Source organism: Bidens hawaiensis, unplaced genomic scaffold (genome assembly GCF_021521415.1).
Source record: "Bidens hawaiensis isolate Kalapana, Puna unplaced genomic scaffold, B.hawaiensis_p1.1 tig00001179_1, whole genome shotgun sequence".
Classification (NCBI taxonomy): domain Eukaryota; kingdom Viridiplantae; phylum Streptophyta; class Magnoliopsida; order Asterales; family Asteraceae; genus Bidens; species Bidens hawaiensis.
The window spans coordinates 752,919-779,205 of record NW_027491068.1 but is presented as its reverse complement, the minus strand read 5'-3'; the positions used below and the strand labels follow the sequence as shown (position 1 = coordinate 779,205).

Sequence of the window (26,287 nt, the reverse complement as noted above, 5' to 3'; positions counted from 1 at the left end):
CCATTGGGGGCCAACTTTTTTGAATTTGGGACCGCTAGTGACGATAAAATGAATATGGATTATTATTGGCCAATATCATTCAATATGGATTATTAAAATCCAATTTTCCTATTTCAAAATACTAAATATTTTTTTTGGATCTATGATCTAGCCCATATAGTTACATAATCTCTAGAATCTAGGCCTATATAGTTTTCTAGGAGAAAGTTAAACGTACAAACTAAAAAACGGTACTAAACATGTGAATCAAACAATGCAATTATAGAAATACATTGTAGTGTAATTACACTATACTATAATTACATTACACTATGTTATATATATAATTACACTACTTGACTCTCACAACTAGCACGTTAATGTAATTTGTATTGATCCATACCTTTGCTAGTTTCTTAACTCCAAATTTATGCACTTCTTACAAATTTCTTAAGACTCTATTTTTATTTTAACCATTCTCTAAATATATAAACATCTATTTATATTTGCAAATTTCTATAATTTTTATTCATGGGATATACGGATTTCTAAAAAAACAAATTGGACCAAAATCAAAACCATTAACTCCTCTCAGATAAAAGTATAGTAGTATACGATGGTCATGACATGAATAACCAACATTTAATAAGTTGAACATTATTTAACTCAAAGTCCAGCCATAAATTAAAAATCATTAACTAGCCTCACGAAAGTAAAGAAACCTAGAAAGTTGAAAGTGACACCTTTCAACATTGGTGAAGACGAGAATTTGGCACGTTTACTATTATTATTATCGTTATTATTATTTATCACTTCTATTATTGTTATTATTATTATTATTATTATAAATATCTTATGTTTTTTGATGTTTAAAAAAATTATAGAGAAACTTTAACCACTAAAAACAAGACCAAAACCAAAATCATTAAGTCATCTCATGAAAGCAAAGAAATAAGTGATGGTTATGTGACAAGACTAACCGATATTTATAGAGTTGAATTTTAATTCAATCAAAATCCAACCACAACAAAAGTCATTAACTCTTCTTTGAAATAAAAGGAACCTTTCCTAGAAAGTGACCTTTCAATATTGGTGTACTAGATTGAGGCTCGTGTATTACACGGGTAATTGATAAAAATTTTAAATTTTAATCATTAAGTGAATTACTGTCAATAAAATGATCATATATTGTTAATACAATTACAATATATATGAAAATTACAGAAATTACATAACTAAGATTACACAAATATGTTACAAATAAGTACTCCCTCCGTCCCATTAGAAGTGCTATGGTTTGTGTTTCGGTAAAAAATTAACAACTAACTTTTGATCAAATTAGTGCGTGAGGCTAGGTGCTTAATGGTAAAAAGATCGAACACAAAGATATGATTACGAGGGAAAAAAACCCTTGATTATAATAGTCTTCGTCTCGGTCAAGAGTTTACAACTTAATCCTTAGTCGAATTTGCTTCGGTTAAGGATTATGAACATAACTTTTGGTCAAATTAAGCTTGATTATTATGATCTCCGGCACAAAAAACCCCCGGACGGTGAAAACTATCACCGTCAATATTATTAATAATGAAATCGGTGAATACAACGTGTTTGAGCTGATAAGTGATCGTGAGCTAAGTGATTCAACGAGTAATAGTAGCTAAATAGTGAGTTGTGTGTGATCTATCGATATTATCAGCTCAATATATAATAAGAGATTTACAACTGATATCCCGATTATTCCGGAAACCCTAGACTAAGTCTTCACCAAGCCGTTACTGCCCACGTTTGTTTGTTGACGAAGTTCAAGCAGTATTCCGTTGTAATCCACGTTCTTATAAACATATTTAACACGTGCTCTTATCTGCAAAACAGTTAGATAATATAGGATAATTGAATTAGTCAACGTACATTCCTCAGAATAACCGCTTGAGTCAACATCCTCAAGTTATGCTCAATTCCGAGGATAAACATCCGCACCCAACAGTTTGGAAAACACAAAGTTTAAGGTATATATATTGAATGATTACTTTTCTTGCTTATCAAATGACAATAATGCCCTTGAAAATTGGGTCCATTAATATTAGTTATTAATATTAATTGTGTGTGTTTAAGGGTAAATTTGAAAATTTACTAATAAATTTTGAAAGTGGACATTTATAATGGGACAAACAAAAAAAGAAACATTGACACTTTTAATGGGACGGATGGAGTAAAACCTTCCTTGTAAATTACATTTGTGATTGTATTGGTTGGTATACATTGTTTATCAAAAATCAAAATCTTTAGTCCATGTCTATTTGTAACTCTTTATAAGGTAACATATATGCCTACTTATAACTCTTGATATAGCCATGTATAGTTGTCTGTGTGACAAATAAGGTTATTCAAGTACATATCGCGACCCTGTATAAATTATAATATATATCTATGAAACTAACAAAAAATATTCATACACATAAAATAGTATACATTTTGCTCAATTAATATGTATGATGTCATTTGGGATCATTTGCTCATGTTTATCCAAAAAAAAATAATTATCCCAAAAAACAGATTACCTGAACTTTGATATATAATCATCATTAGAATCTTTTGAATCTGAAATTGATTAATCATGATAAATTATTTGTTGTTATTAATATTCTGCATATGACAAATTTTAATTAATTTTATATATTAAAATTAACAATTGTATAATAAAAAAACATATAAAACCCAAAATTTAAATATAATAACAAAATGATTTGTTTCATTTCATATGAATGGAAAATGACAAAAATATACTAACCTTAAAGTCATGTTCAAATAACAGTAAATTCTTTTTTAAAAAAAAAATGTATATAGTTTTATTATTTTGAATATAAACTATAACAGACACTTTAATTATCTACTACCCAACATGTAACACTAACATAACCTCAAATCATTGTATTTGTCTAAAAATAAAATTACTAAGTAATATAATATTAAAATGATTTGAATGAATAACTTATGAAAACGATATTCTAGGTTTTCATATCATAAATAGTTTTTGGAAAGCGAAAATAGTGGAAAGGGATTGAAACATATTTTTTTTGTTTAAAAATTTGAAAGTCTTAATTAAGTAATTTGTCTTAAAAGGCATATTAAATTTAATATATTTGAATGTATAAAAAAATATAAATCAAGTCATAAAAGGGGAAAGTGAATACGGTGCTGTCATACAACAAACCTTACACGTAAAACTCACCAAAACTACGTAGTTTTGATTAAAATTAAACAAACAACTTCATTTTCCTTTAGCCAAAAGACACAACACAATTTCTGCATCTGCTCATCCCTCGTTTCTGGCAAGTATCCTCTCGAATGTTCATATCCGTGGCATCTTTTAAATTGATTAAGAATCACAATTACCCATGAACCCTAATATTTTATCTATTATTATTACTTGTTATTCCAGTAACAAATTCATTACTGTTCACGAACCTTAAGGTTTGCACAATTCCATTTAGTTATATAGATACCAGAATCACAATTACATATATCATTGACATAATTTCTCAAAGGCCCATGTTTTAAGCAATGTGGAGATCCATCTTTAAATAAAGGTAATAGAATCATGAGTTTGAGTGCAAAGACCTGTGATGCATCTCAAATAAAAAATGTTAGTTAATATCTTAACCTAAAATTAATCAGTTGAACCATCATGATCAATTCCAATTCTTTCCACTGAGAAATTTTGCGATTTTTTATTGATATAGAATATTCGAATAGAGCAAACGTTAGGGTTTTCTGATAGTCTCATAATACTTACTTGCATAGTCATATACCAGATGTTTCACTCTGAACCTTAGAAGAATTTTGGAAAAAAGAAAATGAAATAGGTATCGATGTTGGGGTAGCAGGAAGAAAGGAAGAACGATCAGTACACATGGAGATAGTTTAGAAATCAAGAGATTTAGTTTATATTTTTAGGTATTTTTATCAAAACTACGTAGTTTTGGTGAGTTTTGCGTGTAAGTTGGGTGTATGACAGCACCGTATTCACTTTTCTCGTCATAAAATATATGTTTCTGTAGCATTTTTGTCTTGAGTTATGAAGAAAAATATTGAAAACTAAATATTGATCTTCTTGTTGCTAACCTTTTATACTATACAAAAAAGTCATATAAATAAATGATAGATAGTTCATATAGTAAATCGCTATTCATATGGATTATAATTATTATATTCAACTTCAATGATTTAATGTTAAACACCGAGATATATATATATAAAATGTATTCTTCATGTTTGCAATATTTATATAAAATGGTTGGAGAAAATTAAGAAAATACACATGTTCCTGAGTTCAAATATATATGAGAAAAATTTTAAATCCAAATTTGAAACCAATCTTATATAAAAAAAATTATGCATTGCTACTCAAATCTCAGTTTAAAAACAAGTTATAGTTTACCTTGATTTTAATTACCTATGATTTTCAAATTTTATTGTAATAGGTTTGCAACTTTAATTTTGATATTTCCTTATTTTATTATCTTTCGCCATTAATGTTAATAAATGAATCGAATAAGATTTACATTCAAGAAAAATAAACTTCTATTTATATATTGAAATGACTTAAAATATAAGGATCAATATTGAAATGTTGAAAAAAAGAGGAAAAGAACTATGAGAGTGACACGTGGCAAAAGTGAGTAGTCATTTATTAGAATAGATATAAGAATTCATACGTTTTTCAAATTAATTTATGCACAAATTTAAATAATCTGATATTTGAGAAAATATGAAAAATAAATATTTTTATCAAACCAACCTTTTAATCAACTTTTAACAAGCCGGTTTTCTATGGTCTTAGAAATAGTACAACTGGTTGTACTGAGAGCAGTTCGTATCAATATAACTAGTTAACCTTATAATTTTTATTATAAAAATGCAATTTCAACTCAAAAAACAATCCAAAATTACATTATTCCATAATAAAAATTCAAGTTTGCAACAACGTTTTTTATAGAAAAAAAATGTCTACGTTAGGTTTATGGCATAAGAGTGTTGAATGCATTAAGTTCACAATCGTTTAAAAGAAGAAATTCAATATCATTGACAAAGTCATCAATAAGAGCATAACTATTTTCGTTTTCTACAATATAAAATAAGAAGTTATACTTACCAATAATCATAATACACTGAAATTACGTAAGTAACAATTAATATGTATAACAAGTGACCTTGTGTTTGAGAAGCCGGTTTATGCTCTTCCACACCAAACATGTTATTCACATCATCATTATGAAGTTCTCCCTTCTGCTCTTCTTCAACCACCCCAAAAGTTCGTATTATTTAAACCAGTTTATCGGTGTAAACGGAATTACCGACTGTTTAGAACATATGCCGTCTCCTAGTTTTACCATACTTGGTCATACCTAAGCCTTATGAGGTAGCCGATGGTACCGGTATTTAAAACATTTTTTACTAATAATGTTTTGTTATAATCGAATGTTTAACAGTAGGCTATTTATTTTCAACAATATAGATATGCATCGTTGTGGTTCTATCACACGTCAAATTGTAACATATATTATATATACAAACACGGTTCATAATGCCATTAGTTGATTTAAGACTTGCTTTATTTTGTGGTCAGTTGTAAAATAATTTCTTTGAAACACATTAATGAACAGGGCTGGCCTAGGGTAGTGCGAGCCTGACAATTGGCCGAGGCACGTAATTCTTGGGTTTAAAATACAAGGAAAAAAAATGATAAGATTGGATAGAAGAAATTATATACTTAAAAGGCATTCTCGAGTTAAAATAAAAGAAAGGAAAAGAAAGTATTAATTACATTCTTGAGTTAGATTGGAAGAAAAAGGGTGTTTTGGTGTTTTTCTCGGTCTAGCTTCTTTCTAGGTCGATATTTTTTCATTTATATAACTTCTTGATTGGTCGTTCAAAAAAAAGATTGGAAGGAAAAGATAGAAAAAAAATTGTAACTTTACAATTAGTCCTCATAGGAACATGGAAAATAGAATTAAGATAAGATAAATTGGTAATATGGTAATTGGCTATAATTTTTCCTTCACAATCAAGCCATATTTGGCTGGAAAGTTTTGAAGCAAAAAAACCCTAACTTTTATTTCCATTTGCTTTCTTTTCTTTTAATGACAAAACTTAAAAATGGAAAAAGAAAAATTTTCTTATCTTATTGTTTTTCAAACCCTTAAATAAAAAACTTAAGAAACAAGTCCCTCCGACAGGCAAACCTTTCTTCACAGGGGTATTAAAAGTTCGATCGTCCTTTGAGAGTTTGACCCCTCTTATTATCCGTAAAGTAGCTAAAGTGTTGAGAGAAGGAAAAACAGTGCATATTTGATATTTCATTCGACTTAGGTTAGTCCCCGGAAAGCAACGACTGACAACAGATTGAAGAAGAAACGAAGACGGAGGTTTTATATTAGGTTAAGTTGTGGACCTATTTTCATTAAGTCCATCCTTTTAGATCCTTTTTAGGTTACTACTACATGAAGTGCGACTAATTGGCGGAAGACGATCCATGACCAATTTGGCATACATAGTTGATGCTCCTTCACATTCACAGGGGAACAAGTCACGAATTACGCCAACCCGTAGTTTGACAAAGTAGAGCAGTAGTAACACCCACACCAGCGATTCATGTTGTCAAGCATCAAATCGGGTTATAGAATGTCTAATACAATTAAAAAGGAAATATACATAACATGTTTTGATGGGTCACAGACCAGTTCAAATGCACAGCGCCCCAACTAATGATATACCCTCAACAAACGCCTTTAGCATCAGAAGTTTTGTTGAAAGCATCCATTGCCACATACCATTCCTCATTGTCGTGATCTTCGGTTATTAAAAGTGTTTGCTTGTTCATGCTACAGCTTTTGACTTTTATGGTCAACTCACTCAATTTTAGCAGGAAATATCAAAAACAAGCTCTCCACTCATAAATTCTACAAAGGATCAATTTCGTTAAATAAACATTTGAACCGCAATACCATATTAATTTCTAGCCGGTGAGAAATGAACTATCAAGTTTGTTAGCAAAATGGTGATTCTTTATACATTTCGCAATTCTCCAGTATACAAGGGCAACATGATCATCTTAATGAGAGTATCCACAGCAGTACTTTGTAATCTTGTCTGGAACAAATTTTGAGGCTACACGAAGAGAAAGATGGACAGAAGTTTGGCAATCAAAACAAGCTGCAGGGGAAAGGAGAGAAAAGAGGAGAAATCAGAGGCGAGAAAGCGGTGTTCCGGCATTGTCCACATAGGCATGTTAACCATATTGCAACTTGTAGTTAGTTATATGTTAACAAAAATTAAAACTATGAATTCAATTATACTCACACAACATTCCCTAATAAACTAGTATTTTGCTTTAAATCAAGATACCAAAGCAAAGCAAAAAACATATATACATAAAACCAACTTAATAAACCACAGAACTTTACTACTTTGCCTTAAATCAAGACAAATAAAAAATAAAAAAAGTCAGTAGTAACAGGCATAATGAACTGATGCAACAAAGTCAGCATAAAAATAAATATACTAATAACATTCAGGTTCACAAAATTGATTCAAGTCTTGGTAACGAAACCACATGAGCAGAAAATCAAGATTTGAGTTCTTGCAAATTAAAACTAACATTAACCGAAAGAAAACCCAATCCATAGCACATAAAGATAAAATCACTCGTCTTCCTGGCTGCGCAACCTAGCCGTACTGTTGGTGACAACAACATCCAACTGCGCGGCACGCTCAACAATCTCCTTCCTTTTACGGGTAGAAACATTGTGTGCGATTTCAGCACAATATGTCCTGAAAAATATCCAATATCAACAGCTGAAAAAATAAAACAGTTAATAATAAAAACACCGTATTAAAAAGAATATTATACCGGTTGTGCATCATGAGGACTTCAAGCTCTTTGGCATTGTGAACAACAAACTTCTTGAAACCATTTGGAAGATAGTGTCGGGTCTTCTTGTCTGATCCGTACCCAATGTTGGGCATAAGAGTTACACCTTTAAACTTTCTCCTAACTCGTGAGTCAATACCCTTGGGCCTACGCCAGTTTTCCTAAAACAATAAATATGAAAGTCAAACCGTTAGACCAATTAAAAGATAACGGTATATTATCATACCTTGACGCATATCTTCCAGTCACTTTGAGGCCTCTTGAACTTCTTGACACGCTTCTTGACGATCTTCTTAGCAAGCTTAGGAACTGCCATTGCTTACCTGAGAACTATCCAACATGATTACAAATTTTTCATGACATATACAAGCAATTAAATAAGTAGCAAAATAAATTGGCCAAATTCGTATTTAATTTAAACACATTTGTTGAAGATAACAAAAATCTACAAAAAAAAACAATAAATTATAAGACTTTGGCAAACTAATACCGATATAATAAACAAAATTTTAAACTAATCAAACAGTTCTTGAAGCAACAGAGAAACGTCAATCATATGTCTAAACTCAATTAGAACTGTTCCGAAAACAGAAGCAAAATATAGGATGATCGGTTCCTTCTAGAAAAAGATTGAATGAAATCTTGTCATAGAAAGAACAATTCATAGCAAACGTTGCTTTAGTTTTCACAACATATGCTCTAACTGGCTTCAAATATATGAATGTAGCAACTTTGTTGCTTTAAATCTAGCTTATTAATTAAAAAGTTTGTCCATGTAATTGGTGTCAACTTACCATATTGTCATAAATTTATAATTTTATTTTTATTTTAGTTACTTTGATCAAATGTGTTTAGATTTAAAACAATTTTTTTCAAAAGATAATTAACCAACTTCAATTTCACCTAGATGAATAAAATACGAAAACTTTTACTATCAATGAAAACCAAACACATGTCAAGTTAAAATGATAAAAATTTGTCACACATAAAAACAAATTTATCTTAAACTAAATAACAATGACAATAACTGTAACAATCAACACACTGATTGAAGAATTAGCTCAAAACTAAACCCAAATAAATTAAAACACGCTGATCAAGCTAGACTCAAAACAACAAATTAAATCATTGAAGATTAAAAATCATATAATTTACAACAATGGATTCAGATTATAACAAGGTAATAATAATAGGAAAGCTTAGCTCAAAATTAAAGGCTAAATTAAAGACGCTGATGAAGCTAGATTTAATAGCATCAAAATAAACTAAAAGCAGGAGGACGAAGAGATCATGGAACCTGCTAATTGAGACGATCCAAGGCGGCGTTTGTTGGCAATCAAGCAGTGATGTATAGCCGCAAGAAGCAACGGAATAACTTTAGGGTTTACATATACTTTGATCTTTGCTGGGCCGGTACATTCAGTGGCCCATATCTAGTTTATAAGGCTTTAAGCCCGTATTATATGTTAACCCACCTAAGTTGAGGTGCACAAACAGGGTATTTTGTAGAAACCGGTTTCGGGTATGGTCAAAAAAAGTCAAAATGGGTCGGGTAAGAACAGGTTTCGGGTATGGTCAACAAAATTCAAAACTAGGTAGGGTATAGACAGGTATGTTACCGGGTATTCTGGGTTTTTTAGGTTTTCGTGGCAAGTCGAACTTTGACCGGGTAAAGGTTTAACTGGTTCTGGCGGGTCCAGGTCGGGTTCGGTTTTGGATATAGGTCCAAAGTAAAACCTAATACCATGTCGTACACACGGGTCAGGTACGAGTTGAAATTAATTATTCGAGTCTGGTACACCGGGTTGGGTCCGTAACAAGAAAATGTGTACGTCTCTGCACTGCCCAAATCACAAATATATAGGTAATGATTTTGTGAATTTAATTCAATAAGATAAGTTATTTTGTAAAGATTATCTTAATACGATAATACGTGGTATCATGATATTTAAAACAATAAGACAGAATTACAAATTTTGTCCTTTAAAAAAAGCCAAATTACGGTTCGTGTCCTTTTTTTGATTTCCTTGCAGGCGGTGTACTTTAAACATTTTTTTTACACGTTATGTCCTTTACGCTAACTGGGTTAGAAAAACTCAGTTAAATACCCTCACGTGAGAAGCATGTGAGGGCATTTTTGTCTTTTCACCTATACCTGCAAACAAAACCCCTTGAAGTCAAACAAAACCCAACCCACCCCCGTCTCCCCCTTTGTCCTTTCCTCCCTTGCCTGCCACCGGGTTCCCTCTCCGGCAAGCCACCGCAGCCATCTTCTCCGACAACGAAAACCATCTCCACTCCTACCATAAACCACCACCAACAATACCTAATCTAAGATCAACTCTCTCTCTCTCTCTCACACTCTCTCTCTCACTCTCATCTTTCTCTCTTTGAAAGACAACCACAGTCCAGCCGCCGTCATCACCGGAACACCGCTACGCCTCCCCCATCGTTCAATCGCCATCATCACCGTCCATCGGAATAATACCACGCCTCTACCATCGTAATCCTTGCAGATCTGAAAGTCGAAATCGCATATCGCATATCTGAAAAATCGAAATCGCATATCTGAATCCTACGATGGTGGTCACAGTCGGTTTTCCGGCTACCAGTACGGCAGCAGCTACGGCGAGGGTGTTTAGGGGGTGTACGGCAGCAGCTACAGTCGGTTTTCCGGCCACCACTCATGGCTATTGATTCCGGTGGTGGTGGTGAGTCCGGTGGGGGTGTTTAGGGGGTGTACGACAGCAGCTACAGTCGGTTTTCCGGCCACCACTCATGGCTATTGATTCCGGTGGTGGTGGTGGTGGTGAGTCCGGCGGGGGTGTTTAGGGGGTGTACGGCAGCAGCTACAGTCAGTTTTCCGGCCACCACCCATGGCTATTGATTCCGGTGGTGGTGGTGGTGGTGATTCTGGCGGGGGTGTTTAGGGGGTGTACGGCAGCAGCTACAGTCGGTTTTCCGGCCACCACTTATGGCTATTGATTCCGGTGGTGGTGGTGGTGGTGGTGGTGAGTCCGGCGGGGTGTTTAGGGTGGATTTTTCTTAGCCTGTGATGGAGAATTGGTTGGTGAGATTGATGATGGTGATTAAAGAAGGTGTGGTTATGTTATTATTATTGATGATGGTGATTAATGATTGTGTTTGCAGGTACAGGTGAAAAGACAAAAATGCCCTCACATGCTTCTCACGTGAGGGTATTTAATTGAGTTTTTATAACCCAGTTAGCGTAAAGGACATAACGTGTAGAAAAAAAAATGTTTAAAGTACACCGCCTGCAAGGAAACTAAAAAAAGGACACGAACCGTAATTTGACTTTTTTAAAGGACAAAATTTGTAATTCTGTCAAACAATAATAATTTGTTTTAGTTTGTTCATTTGTTACTATATAATTCCTTAGACCATGAGTAGTCATAACTCTCCACCCCCAGGCGTTATGCGTCACGTGGCGCCCAGTCAGAGTTATGGTTTTTTAACAAAACAAGGTGTAGTCATAACTCTCCACCCCCAGGCGTTATGCGCCACGTGGCGCCCAATCATTTAAATAATAAATCATTTAAATAAATAAACTTAAAATTTAAAATTACATTAAACTTCCATTTAAAAACTAAAAAATAAAAAAAATACATCAAATTAAAAAAAATAAAAAAAAATACTAATAAAATTACATGTTATATTTTTCTAAAATTTTCGCTTGTCGAGCGGCTTTTAGAGATTGGACTCTCGGGTCGGCTTCGGTTAGCTCACTTGATAAAATCTCGATGACTTTGTCCATTTGATTTCTTCTAAGAAGTTCGACGGCGTCCAAATTTACTTAAGTCGTTCGGTTCCAAGTTCGTGTAAATCTCGGAGTCGGGAGTTCATTTCTTTGAATTGACTATCCATTTCGGGATTCGACGACGAAGCGACCCCTTTCCCATTTCCCTTGCCCTTGGTTCTTCTACCCCCCCCCCCCGACCGAGGCATCTCGGTAGTATTCACGGCATCATTATCGCTTAAGTTGAAGTTTCGAGCGTCGGAACGGGGCGTGTCTAGATCAACTGGCGATGTTTTAGACCTTTTTTTTACGCGTACCACCTTCGGTTTCGGCATCCAAAACCTGGCCCCATTTTGGGTGAAACCTCAACTGTTCTTTCCAAATGCCAAAGTAATTGAAGGCCCCCGAGACCTTATATTGATACTCTACCAACGCGTTTTCCATGACTTCCGCATCCGAGACACCGCTACTCCTATTTCGATTCATCCGAGAGTAAACCGTATAGAAACCCATGCATTTGGTGTTTATGTCGCCCCATTTCAACAATAACGAATCTTTTTCTCGACGTGAGTCCCCGCCAATGTCGTGGAACAACTCTTTAATTTTGTGCCAAAATACCCCCGTTTTTTGATAGTTCGCTAAAAAAATAAAAACATTACACGTTCAATGATTTTTTAAGAAATTTAAAAATATATATATATGTACTTTAAAAACATACTGCATTTGGCATCTTCCGATATCGCGCACCAAGCACGAGCACATAGTACGCACTTGTCGATACTCCACGGTATCACCGTTTTTTTAACCCGAGGTTCGCCCGGCGGGCTTCTTTGCGTGTTTTGTCGGACGTCCGCGTTGGATCGAACCGCCTACGGTCTCCGGGACGGGTTGTGTTTCTGGCTCCAACTCGATGTCGGGTTGGGTCTCCGGGACGGGTTGGGAACCCGAAACGGCAAAAATGTTTGCCGTTGGGTTTTGGAAACCAGACACCGCATTTAGCATAGAGTTTTGTAACAATGCAATGTACGCGGCCATTTGCGGGTCCATCATAGGTATGGTTGGCATCGGGGCGATAGATGGGTTCGGTTTTGGATTTTGGTTGCCTTGACGGGCAAATTGACCGAAACCGAAAACATTTTGGTTGTTATTCGGAAACATTTTGGTAGAAATATTTGAGTAAAAAATATATAGAAGTGGAAGGAATAGAGGAATGTGTTAAAAAAATATGAGTTTGGTTTGTTTTTATAGTATAAATTTAATTAATATAATTTATATTTTTTAAATCCCAACGGCATGATGCAACGGCTCTTTTTTTTTATTTTTGTGCCCATTTCCGTGTTATACTCAAAACGTTCAAAAAAACAAAACCCCAAAACGCCGGGAGGGGGGGGGGGGCGGTGTTCCTCGGCGTTTTGTGCCAAAACGCGCCCCCATAACGTTCGACTACGGATGGTCTTAGTTTTTAGAATCTTGAAGTGCTTATTAAGACCATGAGTAGTCATAACTCTCCACCCCCGAGAATTTTACGTCACGTGGCGCCCAGTCAGAGTTATGATATTTTACAAAAACAGGGTGTAGTCATAACTCTCCACCTCCAGGCGTTATGCACCACGTGGCGCCCAGTAACTTTTGCACTTTTTATTTTTTTTAATCTTTTAATAAGAATAATCAAATAATAATAATATTTTATTAAATAAATATTACATTAAAATAAAATAAAAACTACTCACTGTCGTTGTCATCCTCGTCGTCTTCGCCCTCTTCGTCCTCGTCCTCGTCGCCGTCGCCCTTTTCGTCTTCATCGTCTTCGCCATCGTCGTAGTCGTCTTCATCATCGTCTTCACTGTTGCCCTCGTTTTGATCATCGTTTTCACCGGGCAAAGGCCGATACATCCAAAGATGTTGGACCAAATCCTTCTTTAGTGTGTTATGTATCTCTCTTGACCGCACGGAATCCGAGTTTTCGAGTCTTTCCTCCATACTTGCCGGAGTTCGTGGAGGATCCGGGTCCGGTATGAAAGTTGGACATATTGCTCTTCCCTCGTCCTCGATGATCATGTTATGCATTATGATACACGCATACATAGCACATTTCATTCTTTCTAAAGACCATAGGCGACAAGGATTTTTAACAAAATGCCATCGTTGTTGAAGAACACCAAAACACCTCTCGATATCCTTTCTCGCAGACTCTTGCACTTTCTTAAAATACTGTTTTTTTAATCCATCGGGTCTCTGAATGTTTAACGATTATCGCTTACTCTGGATATATTTCATCACCCATATAGTACCCATGATGGTAGAAGTTATCGTTAGCCCAAAATGAAGTGACGGGAACGGTCCCAGATATGTAACTCTCCATCACAGGAGACTGCTCTAAGACGGTTATGTCATTGTTGGAACCGGGAACACCAAAGAATGTCGACCAAATCCAAAGGTCGTATGAAGCAATCGTTTGAAGGCTGATCGTTGGTCCCTTTTGGTCACCTCGTGTGAATTAACCTCGCCATGCAGTTGGACAATTAGCCCATTCCCAATGCATGCAATCTACACTCCCTATCATGCCGGGGAAACCATGCACCCTTGTATATACCTCGTAAAGACTTTGTAGATCGTTATAGTTGGGCTCTCTCAGATAATGTGGTCCATATAGTTTCAATAGTCCTATATTTTACACAACTTAAATAAAATAAATGATTAAAGTAAACAAGTGATAAAATTATTTAAAAAAAAAAACAAAACGTACCGTAACAAAAATACTCCAAGGTGTCCCGAGTTGTTTGATCTTCCATCTTTAAATACTTGTCGTTGATGTCGGCCGTGTTTCCGTAGGCGAGCATGCGTACGGCTGACGTAACCTTCTGAATAGCCGTGAATCCTAGCGTCCCTCGACCGTCCGGCTTTTGCTTAAAGTAATCAAGCTCACGCTCCAAATCATTGGTGATGCGCATAAATAAATTTTTAGACATCCGAAAACGACGCCTAAAGGTCTTCGGGTTCTTGTATCTCGGCGAGTCGCAGAAGTAATCCGCCATCAACCGGTTGTTGGCTTCGGTACGATCTCGTACGATACATGCTCTTTTTGAAACGGGGGGTGGTGGAGAGCTAATCGCACTCGTAACGGAACTCATATAAGTTTTCGCGAGCATAATCGCACTCGTAACCGCATGTTCCTCCGCGTCGTCGTCGGCTTGTTGGTAGGGCCCGAAAAACCGTTTATATATAGATGGAGGATCCATTTATATAGTGAATTTTGTGTGAGGAAATATAGAGTTGAAAGAGATTTTTTATAAGTTTGATGAGTTTTGATTAGGGATGAGATGGTTTAATATATAGGAAATAATAATAATTCTTTTTATTCCCTAACGGTAACTAACTAACGGCTCTTTTTTTTATATTTGAGCCACATGCTCGCGTTATATGTACAACGTTAAAAAAAGCCAAAACGCCGGGAGGGGGGGCGGTGTGCCCCCGGTGTTATACACCAAAACGCTGCCATAACCCCACGACTACGGATGGTCTAAGAACCAGACCGGTGCCACTACCTCGTCATCAACACCTAGGGCTTTGTATTCGAATCCGGAACAATAGGCGATGACGGCGCAGTCGTAAATAGAGTGACCACGATCGGTGAGAGGTGGGATTGATAACAGAGAAAGAGATAGGGCGAAACTCGATGAAAGCATGCAAGGAACGAGACAACCGGATTGAAGATGATGATGATAATAAAAATGCCTAAGAAGTTAAACATATGGTCCAATGAAACTCTAAAAATTGAACAGGTATATTACCTCACAAATGTATTATTCTATTTAATATATGTAGTTTAATCTATTAACAACCTCCTTATCTATGTTAATTTGGGGGCCATTGCAAAACTAGTCACTCTCTAGTCGTGATATATTCTATAGACTAAGTTAGGAGAAAAAATCAACACTATCGTGATTAGTGAAATGATGCATGACATCATAGTAATGTATCAACTTTAACTCGCATATCTTCCTTATTCATTGAAGCGTTTGTCTGACTTTCAATTTGTGAATCAGATTTCCGTTGTATATCATAAAAAAGCTTATCGTTTGTTGATGAATTCGGTGGAAACATTAATCGCCATTGTGTATTACCCAAAAGGTATGTGCATGGTCCTCTCTTTAATGTATATATAAAGTTTATATAAATCTAAGCATCAATCCCTTAAAGTCTTAACTCATATAAACATTATTAATATGTGGGAAAATTATCAAAATGACCCATTAGAGGAGAGAGACTCTCATAATGACCCATCATTTTGCTTAATTCCAAAAATGTCCCGTCTCAATCCAATCGTGGTGATGAGATTTATGTGTCGGACGATGACATACTGACACGTGACTCTCAAATATCATCTTCACAATGAGGTTGGTCTCAAATCTCATCATCCCGATGAGATTGCTCTCAAGCTCATCTTGAGAATGAGATTAAACTTGCAGAAATAATCACTTAACCTTATCCGTCCTTAACCTTTATTAATTTGATTTTCATTGTTGTTTGATAGTTGTTCATCATCGCGTCTGAGCTGGCCGTTTAATCAATAATTAACCCTTCATATATCGTCGTATAAGGTAATTAAAAATTTGGTTTTGCTCGTCATGATCTATTCTATAATAACCCTATGATTAATCGATTAAACAATAACGGGATTAACCGATTAAGATTATGAGGGTTCTTAGTTGGAATTGATTATCGGGCTTCTGGTTATCTATTTTTCTGTTTGATGTTAATACCAACTGGCATGGTAGCTCAGTTGTTGGTGTGTGTGTTGTTAGTGCTCGGCTGGAGGTCGCAGGTTCGAACCGCCCTCCAAACCCGTTTTTTTGTTTCTTTTCTTTTTGTTTTGTTAACTAATTTAAACCTTTTATTAATACATAATCAATTAGATATATAAATATTATCATATATATAAATAAATGAGTATTTTATAAACACCGGCATATTAGCTAGTTTTTCCGAACCTTGAATTAAAAACTGTATGTATGTATCGATTTAAAATTGAAATATTTTAGATTTATATAAATAAAAGTTGATTTTATATATTTAAATGATTAATCTAACTTTTAAATCATAAATATGTAATTTATATATATATATATACATTTATTAACCTTACTATACACATATATTATAAACATGTATTTTTACATAATAATTTATTATATTAAATTTATTAACTAAAATATATTAAAAAGATCTATAAAATATAAATAAATTTAAGGAATATATTTATCAAAGTCATCAAATTCCCAACTTTATTTATATCCGTCAATTATTGTTTTCGCATTTATTCTATATAAACCATCGGATAATAATTTTCTAAATAAAACCTCTTAGAGAGGGCGGGGTGGTACGGTGATTTTTTCTATATATTCCCTAACGTTGGAGGAGAAGGTGTGGTGGTTGGTTGGTTGGTGTTTGGCCGGAAAAGGTCTGATCCGGTGATTTTTTCTTGCCGGAGCTCCGGTGATGAACGGATCTTGTGCGTGATGAACGGATCTGGTGGTTGGTAGTGTCGTCGGGTACGGATATGGAGGTTGGTTGGTTGGTGTTTGGCCGGAAAAAGGTCCGGAGATATGGGGTGAAGGTGGATTTGGGGTTTTGAGGGTGTTTAGGAAGTGGGTTTTGGTTGGATTTGAGTGAAACCCAGTATTGATGAAGTTGTTCTTCAGGATGAGTGAGTTATTTTGGCCGGAAAATTGAAAATCCATCACACCACACCACCACCCCTACCAAATTCCATCAAAAATGTGATGGATTTGGGGTTGGTGATGTGGCACATCACCATTGGGTGTGGTGTGTGAGGAGATTTGCACCACCCCTCGCCCCCTAAGGCCTTATCGTCAAAACTTGATCTACTGTCTTCATCCTTATTATATTATTAATCTTCCCGTTTGCTCGTCTGATAAGGTGATATCTCACTCCCCTTTTTTTCCCTCATTTTTACTATTTTGGGGACATATACGTTCGTAGATATTTTCTATTATTTAATACTCAAACTTGTAACTGTTAGTCATGTGTGTTTAACAATTTATGCATAACGTGTTATATGCTTATATGCTTTACTTGAATATATTTTGGAGAGGTCCAACATATTCTCAGACTAGTATGATCATACGCTCGTCGTGTTAGCCATCGTCCAGTTCATCTAGCATCGAGCTTACCGACAACATATTTATTTGCTCATTTGGTTAAATTGCTTATCTCACATGACACATTTTGCACTTTTATTTATTATTATATATTCACAAAATCTGATGTTTTACTCAACCTAGTGTTGATAAAATATATTTGTATTTTTAACGCATATACAGGTCATTGCGTGATGTGATTCTCAAGCTTGTGTTGAAGAAAACTTAGGATTGCATGCTAGAGATAAGAAACAAGAATTTAAATTTTTATTTTTGTCATTACTTATCTTAATTATGGATTACGTATTTGGTATTTGACAATTGTTGAATTTATTTAATTTGAATTAATAGTTATTATAATTTTAATTATTGTCTGATAGTACCTTGAGAGCTGTGAGCAATCAGCTCATGCCCCGATATTTCCGCCGTAGGTTGGGGTGTGGCATATGCTAACCTCAAGTTTTCACACCCCGACCAATGGCGGCGGAACATGTCGGGGTGCAATGGATTGCTCAAAAACACAAGACACTATTAAAGTGATAATATTTAAACAACTCATTCATTCCATTTAATCAACAAAAGTAACACAACATCGTTCATACAAAATATCACAAAATATAAGAATTTAATTGTTCATTCTTCTAATAACCTAAACGGTCTCAAATAAGATAGCATCTTCGAACTCCAAATCAACCAACAACCAAACCTGTAACAATGCATAAAATAATATTTGTCAACACATATGTTGGTGAGCAATTCCGTAGTTTTGAGTATATATAATATGAGGCAAAATCTACAAACGTATATGAGACTATAAATAAAAGCAAAAATTCGGTGTGACATTCGTCAATATCGGGTATAGTTTGTATTTGTTTTTGTATTCGTTTAACATGTAAACCGACCCGTTTTGTAAACTGAAACCTTTTATATAATCAATAATTATGGATTTTATGTTACAATATTGTTTTACACTTGTTGGGTCTTGAAAACATCCTTTTCGGTCTTTAAAATGCGTAAAAATCACTTAAAACGAACTACATGGGTCAAATCTGCCATTTTCGAAACTTGGAAAATCACCAGCTAGCACCCCATCGCGCTACGCGATGGGGAAGAGTGTTAGCCGTCGCGTGGCGCGTCCTTTGTGCAGGTCAGCAACCCGAATTTTGTTGTTTTGTGTTTTATTTTGATCCATTTTGCATGAAAACTCTTGTGTCTCACACTCCTATTTGACCACCAACATTACCATATATATACACCACCATTTCACCTCATTTTCCCCTGTTACAACTTCAAATTCTCTCTCAAACTCCATAGATTCAAGGTTGTTCGTTATTGTGTTCTTGAAGGTTTGACTTCCAAAAGTCAAACTGAGTTTAATCTTTCATTCTAATTAACTTATATAGTCTTATTAATACTTGTTTATGGTGGCACAATATATATATAATATAATACCCCTTGTTACCTTTGGTAGTTGTTTCTTCGATTCCGGTCGGTGAGGTTTCGGACCTTGTAAGGCAAGGCTTCATGGAGAATTTCATGTTCTTGATATGTATATATATATATATATATACTTATATAACTTGTTTATACATACTAACCATGCTTAACTTCTGCTCATTTTAGTTTATTTACAAGTTCCATGGTTATGGGTTTGAGGGTCTATGCTTCGGTTTAACCGTAAATAGCTCTAAACTGTAAACCGAACTTTGCTTACTAGTTTTTGTTAAATACTTGTGTAAGCATGTTTAAGGTTAGATCTCAGTTTATAAAACTATTTTTATGAGTTCCATGGTTATGGGTTAGTAGATTCTAAACTCGGTCTTAACCCGAAACTAGATCTGAACCGTAAACCGAACTTTTGTTTGAAGACTTTATTGTTAACTTTTTGGTTGTAAAACTTAAGTATTTTCATTTGTACATTATTATACAAGTTCTTGGATATTTGGGCATGTGGAAACTGTTAGGACTGATATTTTCTCTATTGGGGATATATTATCCTTGAAGATATGTTTGGATCAGTTATCCTCCCGAAGAGCTCCAGAACCATGTCGAAGATCAAGGATCCTTAGAGGTTAGTATTGTTAACAATTGTTTCATGTGTGCAGGTGAATGTTCAACAGAAGTAACGGCTATATGACTTGGTCCACCTTAAATATCGCAACTCCGGTACGTGGTCAATGGACGTCGGAAGACTAGTGGGATAGTGGCGAATAGATAGGACTTATTGTTGTATTTATTTTCTATATATCGAGATAAGATCGATTGGATAACTCACTGTATTCACACACACTCAGGGCTGAACTCACTATTCTCTCTGTACACATTAGCAATTCTTGTAACATCGATCTAATCTCCACAACCTTTGTAACCTATTTTTTTATATTAATAAACCGGTGATCGATGAGTTGTCATCACCCGGGGTTTTTTCTTTTGATCTGAACAAGGTCAAAAGGTTTTTCCTCGCAACAAATCGCTGTGTTCATCTCAATTTCGTTCATATATTCATTGTTATCAATTTAGTACTAAACCTCACATAACAGATTTGGATACATTATCCTTAGCTGATTTTTATCCAAAACAATTTGGCGCCCACCGTGGGGCGATTGGTGCTATAATCCATATTACTCCTATCAATTTTCGATTTTTTCATACCCATATCACTATCAATGGCCTCTCAATCAACCTATGCTTCATCAACCATGCCGTCATCAGTTCCTCTCTCATCAAGGACTTTGCCACCGATGCCTCCGCCAATCACGGGAGCACAACGGCCTGCTGCTACTGGAAGCAAGACGCAACTACCAGTTTTCCAGAGCTCGAAAACCACTGCTGCTGCGCCGATGGTTAATACTAACAGTGATGTTTCATCTATGTTTTTGCAGGTTAAAGCATACATGGAGCAGCAGAAAAGACCAACCAGAGGATCCTTCGTGAGATAGAAGATCTCAAGAAGACTAAGAGGCCAGCGGAGGATCACACACCCTGATGCCCAGGATGCTGGATTTCACTAGTCCAGGATCCATGGCTCAGTTCACACAAGGTTCATCTATCCTTCAACAGGGGTCCATGGATCAACAGGCTTAAGGATCCTCGTTGCTTCAGCCAGGATCATCTATCCTTCAAAATGGATCCATGGGTCAACAAACTCAAGGATCCTCATACTTCCCACAAGGATCATCCATCCTTCAACCAGGATCCTCAGGGTTATATCACCAAAGATCCTACAATTCCCAACCTCAAGGATCCTTCTTTCAGAATCAAGGATCCTCAAGAATCCAACATCAACGATCCTCCGAAGTCCATGAAGGAGATATAATCTCCATGCAGAATATAGCTTCTGGAGGACCAACTCCTATCGCAGATTTTTCTTATCCCAACTACTCATTCGGGATGCCGACCTTCACCCAGCAAAGAGGTAACTTGTATGATCCTATATCCTTAGATACTACCCGTTGTTCTATGCAGGATACAGGTATCAACCAGGCTATGGCCAAGGAGCTACAGAAGCTCAAGGATATGATATCCAGTGTTCCCGGGGTGATACGTCCGATTCCCGAGATACCAGAAGGGAGCCACAAGTTATCCAGATTTGCTCCACCTATCTGTGATGCTGAAATCCCAAAGCGATTCCAGACGCCCAACATGAAGACTTATGATGGGAATACTGATCCTAAGGAGCATGTAGCTCAGTACAGAGAAAAGATGGAGATCAATCCTATTCCAGAGAGACTTAAAGAAGCTTGTTTATGCAAAGACTTTGGATCCACACTGGCAGGATCCGTATTAAAATGGCTGCTAAGTCTTCCTCCCTTTTCAGTTACTTCTTTCTCACACTTAGTTAACTTGTTCAACAGTCAATTTTCCGGTAGTAAGAAATTTGAGAAGTTAACTAGTGATTTATACCGAGTTATCCAACCATGTTACACCCTCAAAATCCACTAACATAGTTTTACCGTCAGAGGGTGTGAACTAACAGGATCGGATTCATTAGTTATAATCAAACCATAAAACAAAGTTTCAAAACCATGAAAACGTTTTTGAGTATTTAAATGCGGAAGCGTAAAAAAAACAAAAAACAAAATGTTGCGTCACGCAGGACGACTTAAACCCAATGATAACAGTTTTAAAAGAGTTTGCATAATAAAAGCGTTTTCAAGCAATGCATGATCCTATACCACGCGTCCGCCTCGGCTACCTGAGAATAACATACTAAAAGTGTCAACACGGGGTTGGTGAGTTCACAAGTTTATATAAAATAAAGCGTTTAGCGTTTGCGTTCAGCGTTTTGCGTTAAGCGTTTTGCGTTCAGTGTTTTGCGTTAAGCGTTTTGCGTTATGCGTTACCAGATAGTGTTATGTCAATTATATATCTATAGGTAGCTAGCCTATAAAACAAGTATTACTAAGTGTTCGACACCGAAACTGACTGTTTATCATTTGCCTTGCCACCAGGTCTATCCCGACCATGGTATGTGTTTAGCCAAGATTACACCCACTCGACTTCCAGTCGAGTTTAGCGTTGGGTGGGGTTTGTCAAACCCAGTAGTACTACTCAACAATGACTCGCTATTATCTAATATTAAACGGTTCGATGTGAATGAAGGACTTTAGTTATTGCGTTTGCCACTTAGTTTTTGGCTTGTCCCCAGTTTTGGGCTTTTCCCCAGTTTTGGGCTTGTCCCCAGTTTCATGGGTTTGTCCCCAGTTTCACGGGCTTGTCCCCAGTACACGGGCTTGTCCCCACTTGCACGGGCTTGTCCCCAGTATTTTATTTGGGCTTATCCCCAGCTTAATGGGTTTGATCCCAGTTAACATTATAAGTTATTTGCAACAGATTCTCTAAGTTCATCACGAAGGCAAAGTCCTATGGATTCAAAATCCTTATATTACTTCTCCAAGGATCACCGAAGGTTCTGTACTTATGATAACTTAGGTCTACTTAGACCTTGTGGTATGATTTCTACTTACAAAGTTATATTGGTATAGATAGGATTCTTATACATCTTTTTGTTTAAGGATTTGACATATTTGAATTATTTCTTAAGGATATTCTATCCTAAAATTTTTAAGGATATTATATCCGAAAATTTCTATGATCACCTTTTCTTTTAGATATCCTATCCTAAAATTTTTACTCAGAATTATTCCTTAAAATTCTTAATAAGAATAAGATTATATCAAATAAATTTTCAAAATAACAAGTAACAAAGCAAATAGTCAAAAGATTTAGATTATCATTAATATAAGTCACTTGGACTTATCCAAAATCTTTAACCCGGATTTCACCATACAAAGGATGGACCATCCACCCGGGTTAAACATGTGTTGCTAATCATTTTTAAGTGCAGGAAAATAAAAGTCAGAGGCATCAAAGGCTTCATCCCCACAAACAGAGGATCCATCCACCTTCGGTACCCCTGGAAATTGTCTTGAGGATCGGTGATCCTTAAAACCTACTTACTATTGTTTATTACAAACCAAATTATCCTTAAATAGAAAAACATCAACACAAACAAAAAAGTGGGCTCGGGCCTTGTCTTTTATATCCTTCATCGCCCACTTATGCTGGTCTTCACCCTCTGTAGCACCTTCTCCTTCACCGGCTTCAGTCACCTCCTTGACACCACTAGTCCCAGCCTCACTTTCCTCAGCCATTTCCTTATCATCTTCGCCACCAAAAGCCTCCAGGGTAGACTTCCACTTTTTCACGTCCCAGGTTGCCTTATCGAAAGCAGGGTCACCGGCCTCCTTCGCCATCTTGATCCGTGCTTGGAACACCGACCTAGCGGCCCACATCTTAGCCTCGTCTGTAGCCTGCTTCACTGCTTCTTGGTGCTGGGTCTCCACTAAGGATAGCTGATCCTCCAACTGTGTAGGTTCCCAGCCGGATCTACACGGATATCACGTACTACGCAGGTGCGGAATCCCTACGTTAGACGTTACGAGTATAGAAAACAATACGATTAACACACGATAATCAAACACGTTGTATACCAACCTTAAACACGTGATACAAAGATCACTTGATTACAGACTCTCTCTCTCTCGAATACACGAAAACTGGAAAACTGAATGAATGATTAATAAGCCGTAACATATGGCTTATATAATCACGACAACTTCGCCTGGCATGTTCAGGCGAAGTTGTCACTAACTTCGCTTGACTAACAAGTTCGCCCATATCAGCGAACTTGTTAGCAACTTCGCTTATAAAAAACATAAAACATTACAAACGCGATTACAGACACTAAACACTGAACTACTGACATCATGCACCAACAGACTCCCCCTTGGCAGTAGCTTCATATCTTTATCTTTAAGCACTTGTCTTGTAATCTTCATGCATGCACTCCCTCTCTTACACAGACCGTGACTACTCGCTGATATTTCCTCGCTTCGTCTTTCCAAGCAGGAATATAGAATATCTTCTTCTCGTTTAACACCTGCAGATCAGCTTTAGATAAATTAACAAGATGCATCGGATCATACACTCTTAGCACTTCTTGTTCGTCTTCGTCTTCCATCACGGCTTCAGCAGTCTGGCAATCCACATACCACCATTTAAGATCTTTCAGCACATCTTGAGGCATAGTCTTCATTGGAACCTCTTTCAAACACCGAATCGGCTTATATTTCATCACCATCCAAGGTTGCCATCTGCTCTCATTCCTCTTTCAGTATCTTCAACTAATTTCCCTTTCTGTGGTTTTAACAACTCAAACTTTTTCTCTTTAATACTTTCTTTCCATACTATCTTCCCAATAACTCTGGCCATATTATCATCACATCTATTAATCAACCCCAGTCTGGCCAAATCCTTTACCTCACACTCAGGTAAGGTATTTAGAGATCTCAACGTCCTCTTAAAGTATTGGATCCCATCATATCTTTTCACCACGAACACTTTTAGCTGTTCATCATATAACCAACAGATAATGCCTTTCTTTGACTCAGCGTACCCTTTAATATTATAGCTTTTCTTGAACATTGTAGGTACCACTGGCTTCTTCGTTTTGATAAACCAATGAGCATAGCCTTCCTTCCATCTAGGCTGCTCCTCCCATTCTGTATCATCAACTACTGTATCTTCACATACATTCGACTTCTCAACAGTTGGAAGCTCGTGTTCAACATTCTCCTCTACAATTTCACCTTCCTCAACATCATCTTCTATCACTATCTGTGCACCAATCTTCTCAATTTCTTCTAATGGCAGCACATCATCATCACACATATCATCAACATCTAACATATCATCATCCAATTCCTTCAAGGCATCTATCATATCATCTCCCATCTCCTCGTCCTCTACCATCACCGCCTCATCACCACCGGAACCGCCAGCTGCACCTGCAGACTCCCCCTGAGCTGTGGTTGTCCCAAGAGCTTGAGTAGTTCTTGGCAACTCACCACCTGCACCTTTCGATGAATTGGGATCACGTCTCTGTCATTCTTCTTCTTTGTCCTGAGCTCGTCGCCTTTACAGCTCGTCTCCCCCTGAGATGCCAAGAACTCCTTCATAGCATCTATAATTTTTCTATGTTCAACCAGGATGGACGACTGTAGTTGATTTTCTGCTACTAGGCGCTGAATAGCCTGGGTCTGGATAAGATTTATCCTAGATTGCTCTGCCACGACCCGTTCAAGTGCAGCTATTCGTTCTGAGTCTGATAGGGTTGCATCGAAATCGAACCTCATGTGAGATATGTCTTGAGAATACTGAGGAGGGATTTCGAATGAAACCGGGACATCAGAAGTAGCTGTGGACGTAACCGCAGGTGGTATCGTGACCGACAACCCTGCAGTGGCCACAACAGTCGACTCTATAAAGCGTGCCACGACCTCCGATGGAGTAACAGTCGGAGGCGGCAACGAAACGATCACGGGAGTCGAAAGTTGGGAAGTAGTGGATGGAAGGCCAAATGTAGACGATGTAGCCACTGCGGGAACACCCGTAGCGCTTGGTCTTGTAACCTGTAGGGATGAAGGAACCATTGTCATACCTGATAGTGCTGGTGGAGTGAAACGTACCACCCTAGAGCTCTCACTGGCTCCTGATCCTGCACCTATCCGTTCCCTTCTTGACCTTCTTATCAACTGTTGTACCTCTTCCTCATAGTCTGACTCGTCATCATCATCCGTTCTCTTTCTTTTCCCATGTAGTCTTTCTCGAGTCACCATAATCCTTCTCGCCTCTGCCACTTCATCATCAGAATCTAAGCCAGCCACCGTTGTAGCTGCTATAGTAACATTCACAGTCGAGGCACGTTCAACTGGGACCTGAACGTTCTCCTCTGGATCCACCCGATCCATATCAAAGAAGCCTTGACCACCAAATTCTGCATCAAGGTCCACTTCCTCCTCCGGTGACACAACAGGAGCAGCAGGTATAACTTGAGGTGCTCCTGCCTGTTGTGGTGCCGGGTCCCTAAACTCATCCCCACGAGCAGGCACATATCCC

At 36.7% G+C, this 26,287-nt stretch overlaps 1 protein-coding gene across 3 annotated transcripts in view; it reads right to left on the bottom strand.

The window, feature by feature from the left end:
* Positions 1–7,569: 7,569 nt before the first annotated feature.
* Positions 7,570–26,287, bottom strand: part of LOC143562362 (large ribosomal subunit protein eL32z) — a 120,226-nt gene continuing 101,508 nt past the window's right edge. Inside the window, exons 1-4 of one of the 3 annotated variants that reach the window (XM_077050192.1) lie at positions 9,207–9,265; positions 8,136–8,232; positions 7,889–8,070; positions 7,570–7,809 (exon numbers count right to left, since the gene is read on the bottom strand). In XM_077050192.1, the coding sequence (XP_076906307.1) occupies positions 7,680–7,809; positions 7,889–8,070; positions 8,136–8,225 (402 nt within the window). In that variant the 5' untranslated portion in view covers positions 8,226–8,232; positions 9,207–9,265 and the 3' untranslated portion in view covers positions 7,570–7,679. Of the gene's footprint in view, positions 7,810–7,888; positions 8,071–8,135; positions 8,240–9,206; positions 9,266–26,287 lie in introns of those variants that run through there. The other 2 variants (XM_077050184.1, XM_077050197.1) reach the window with 2 other exon arrangements.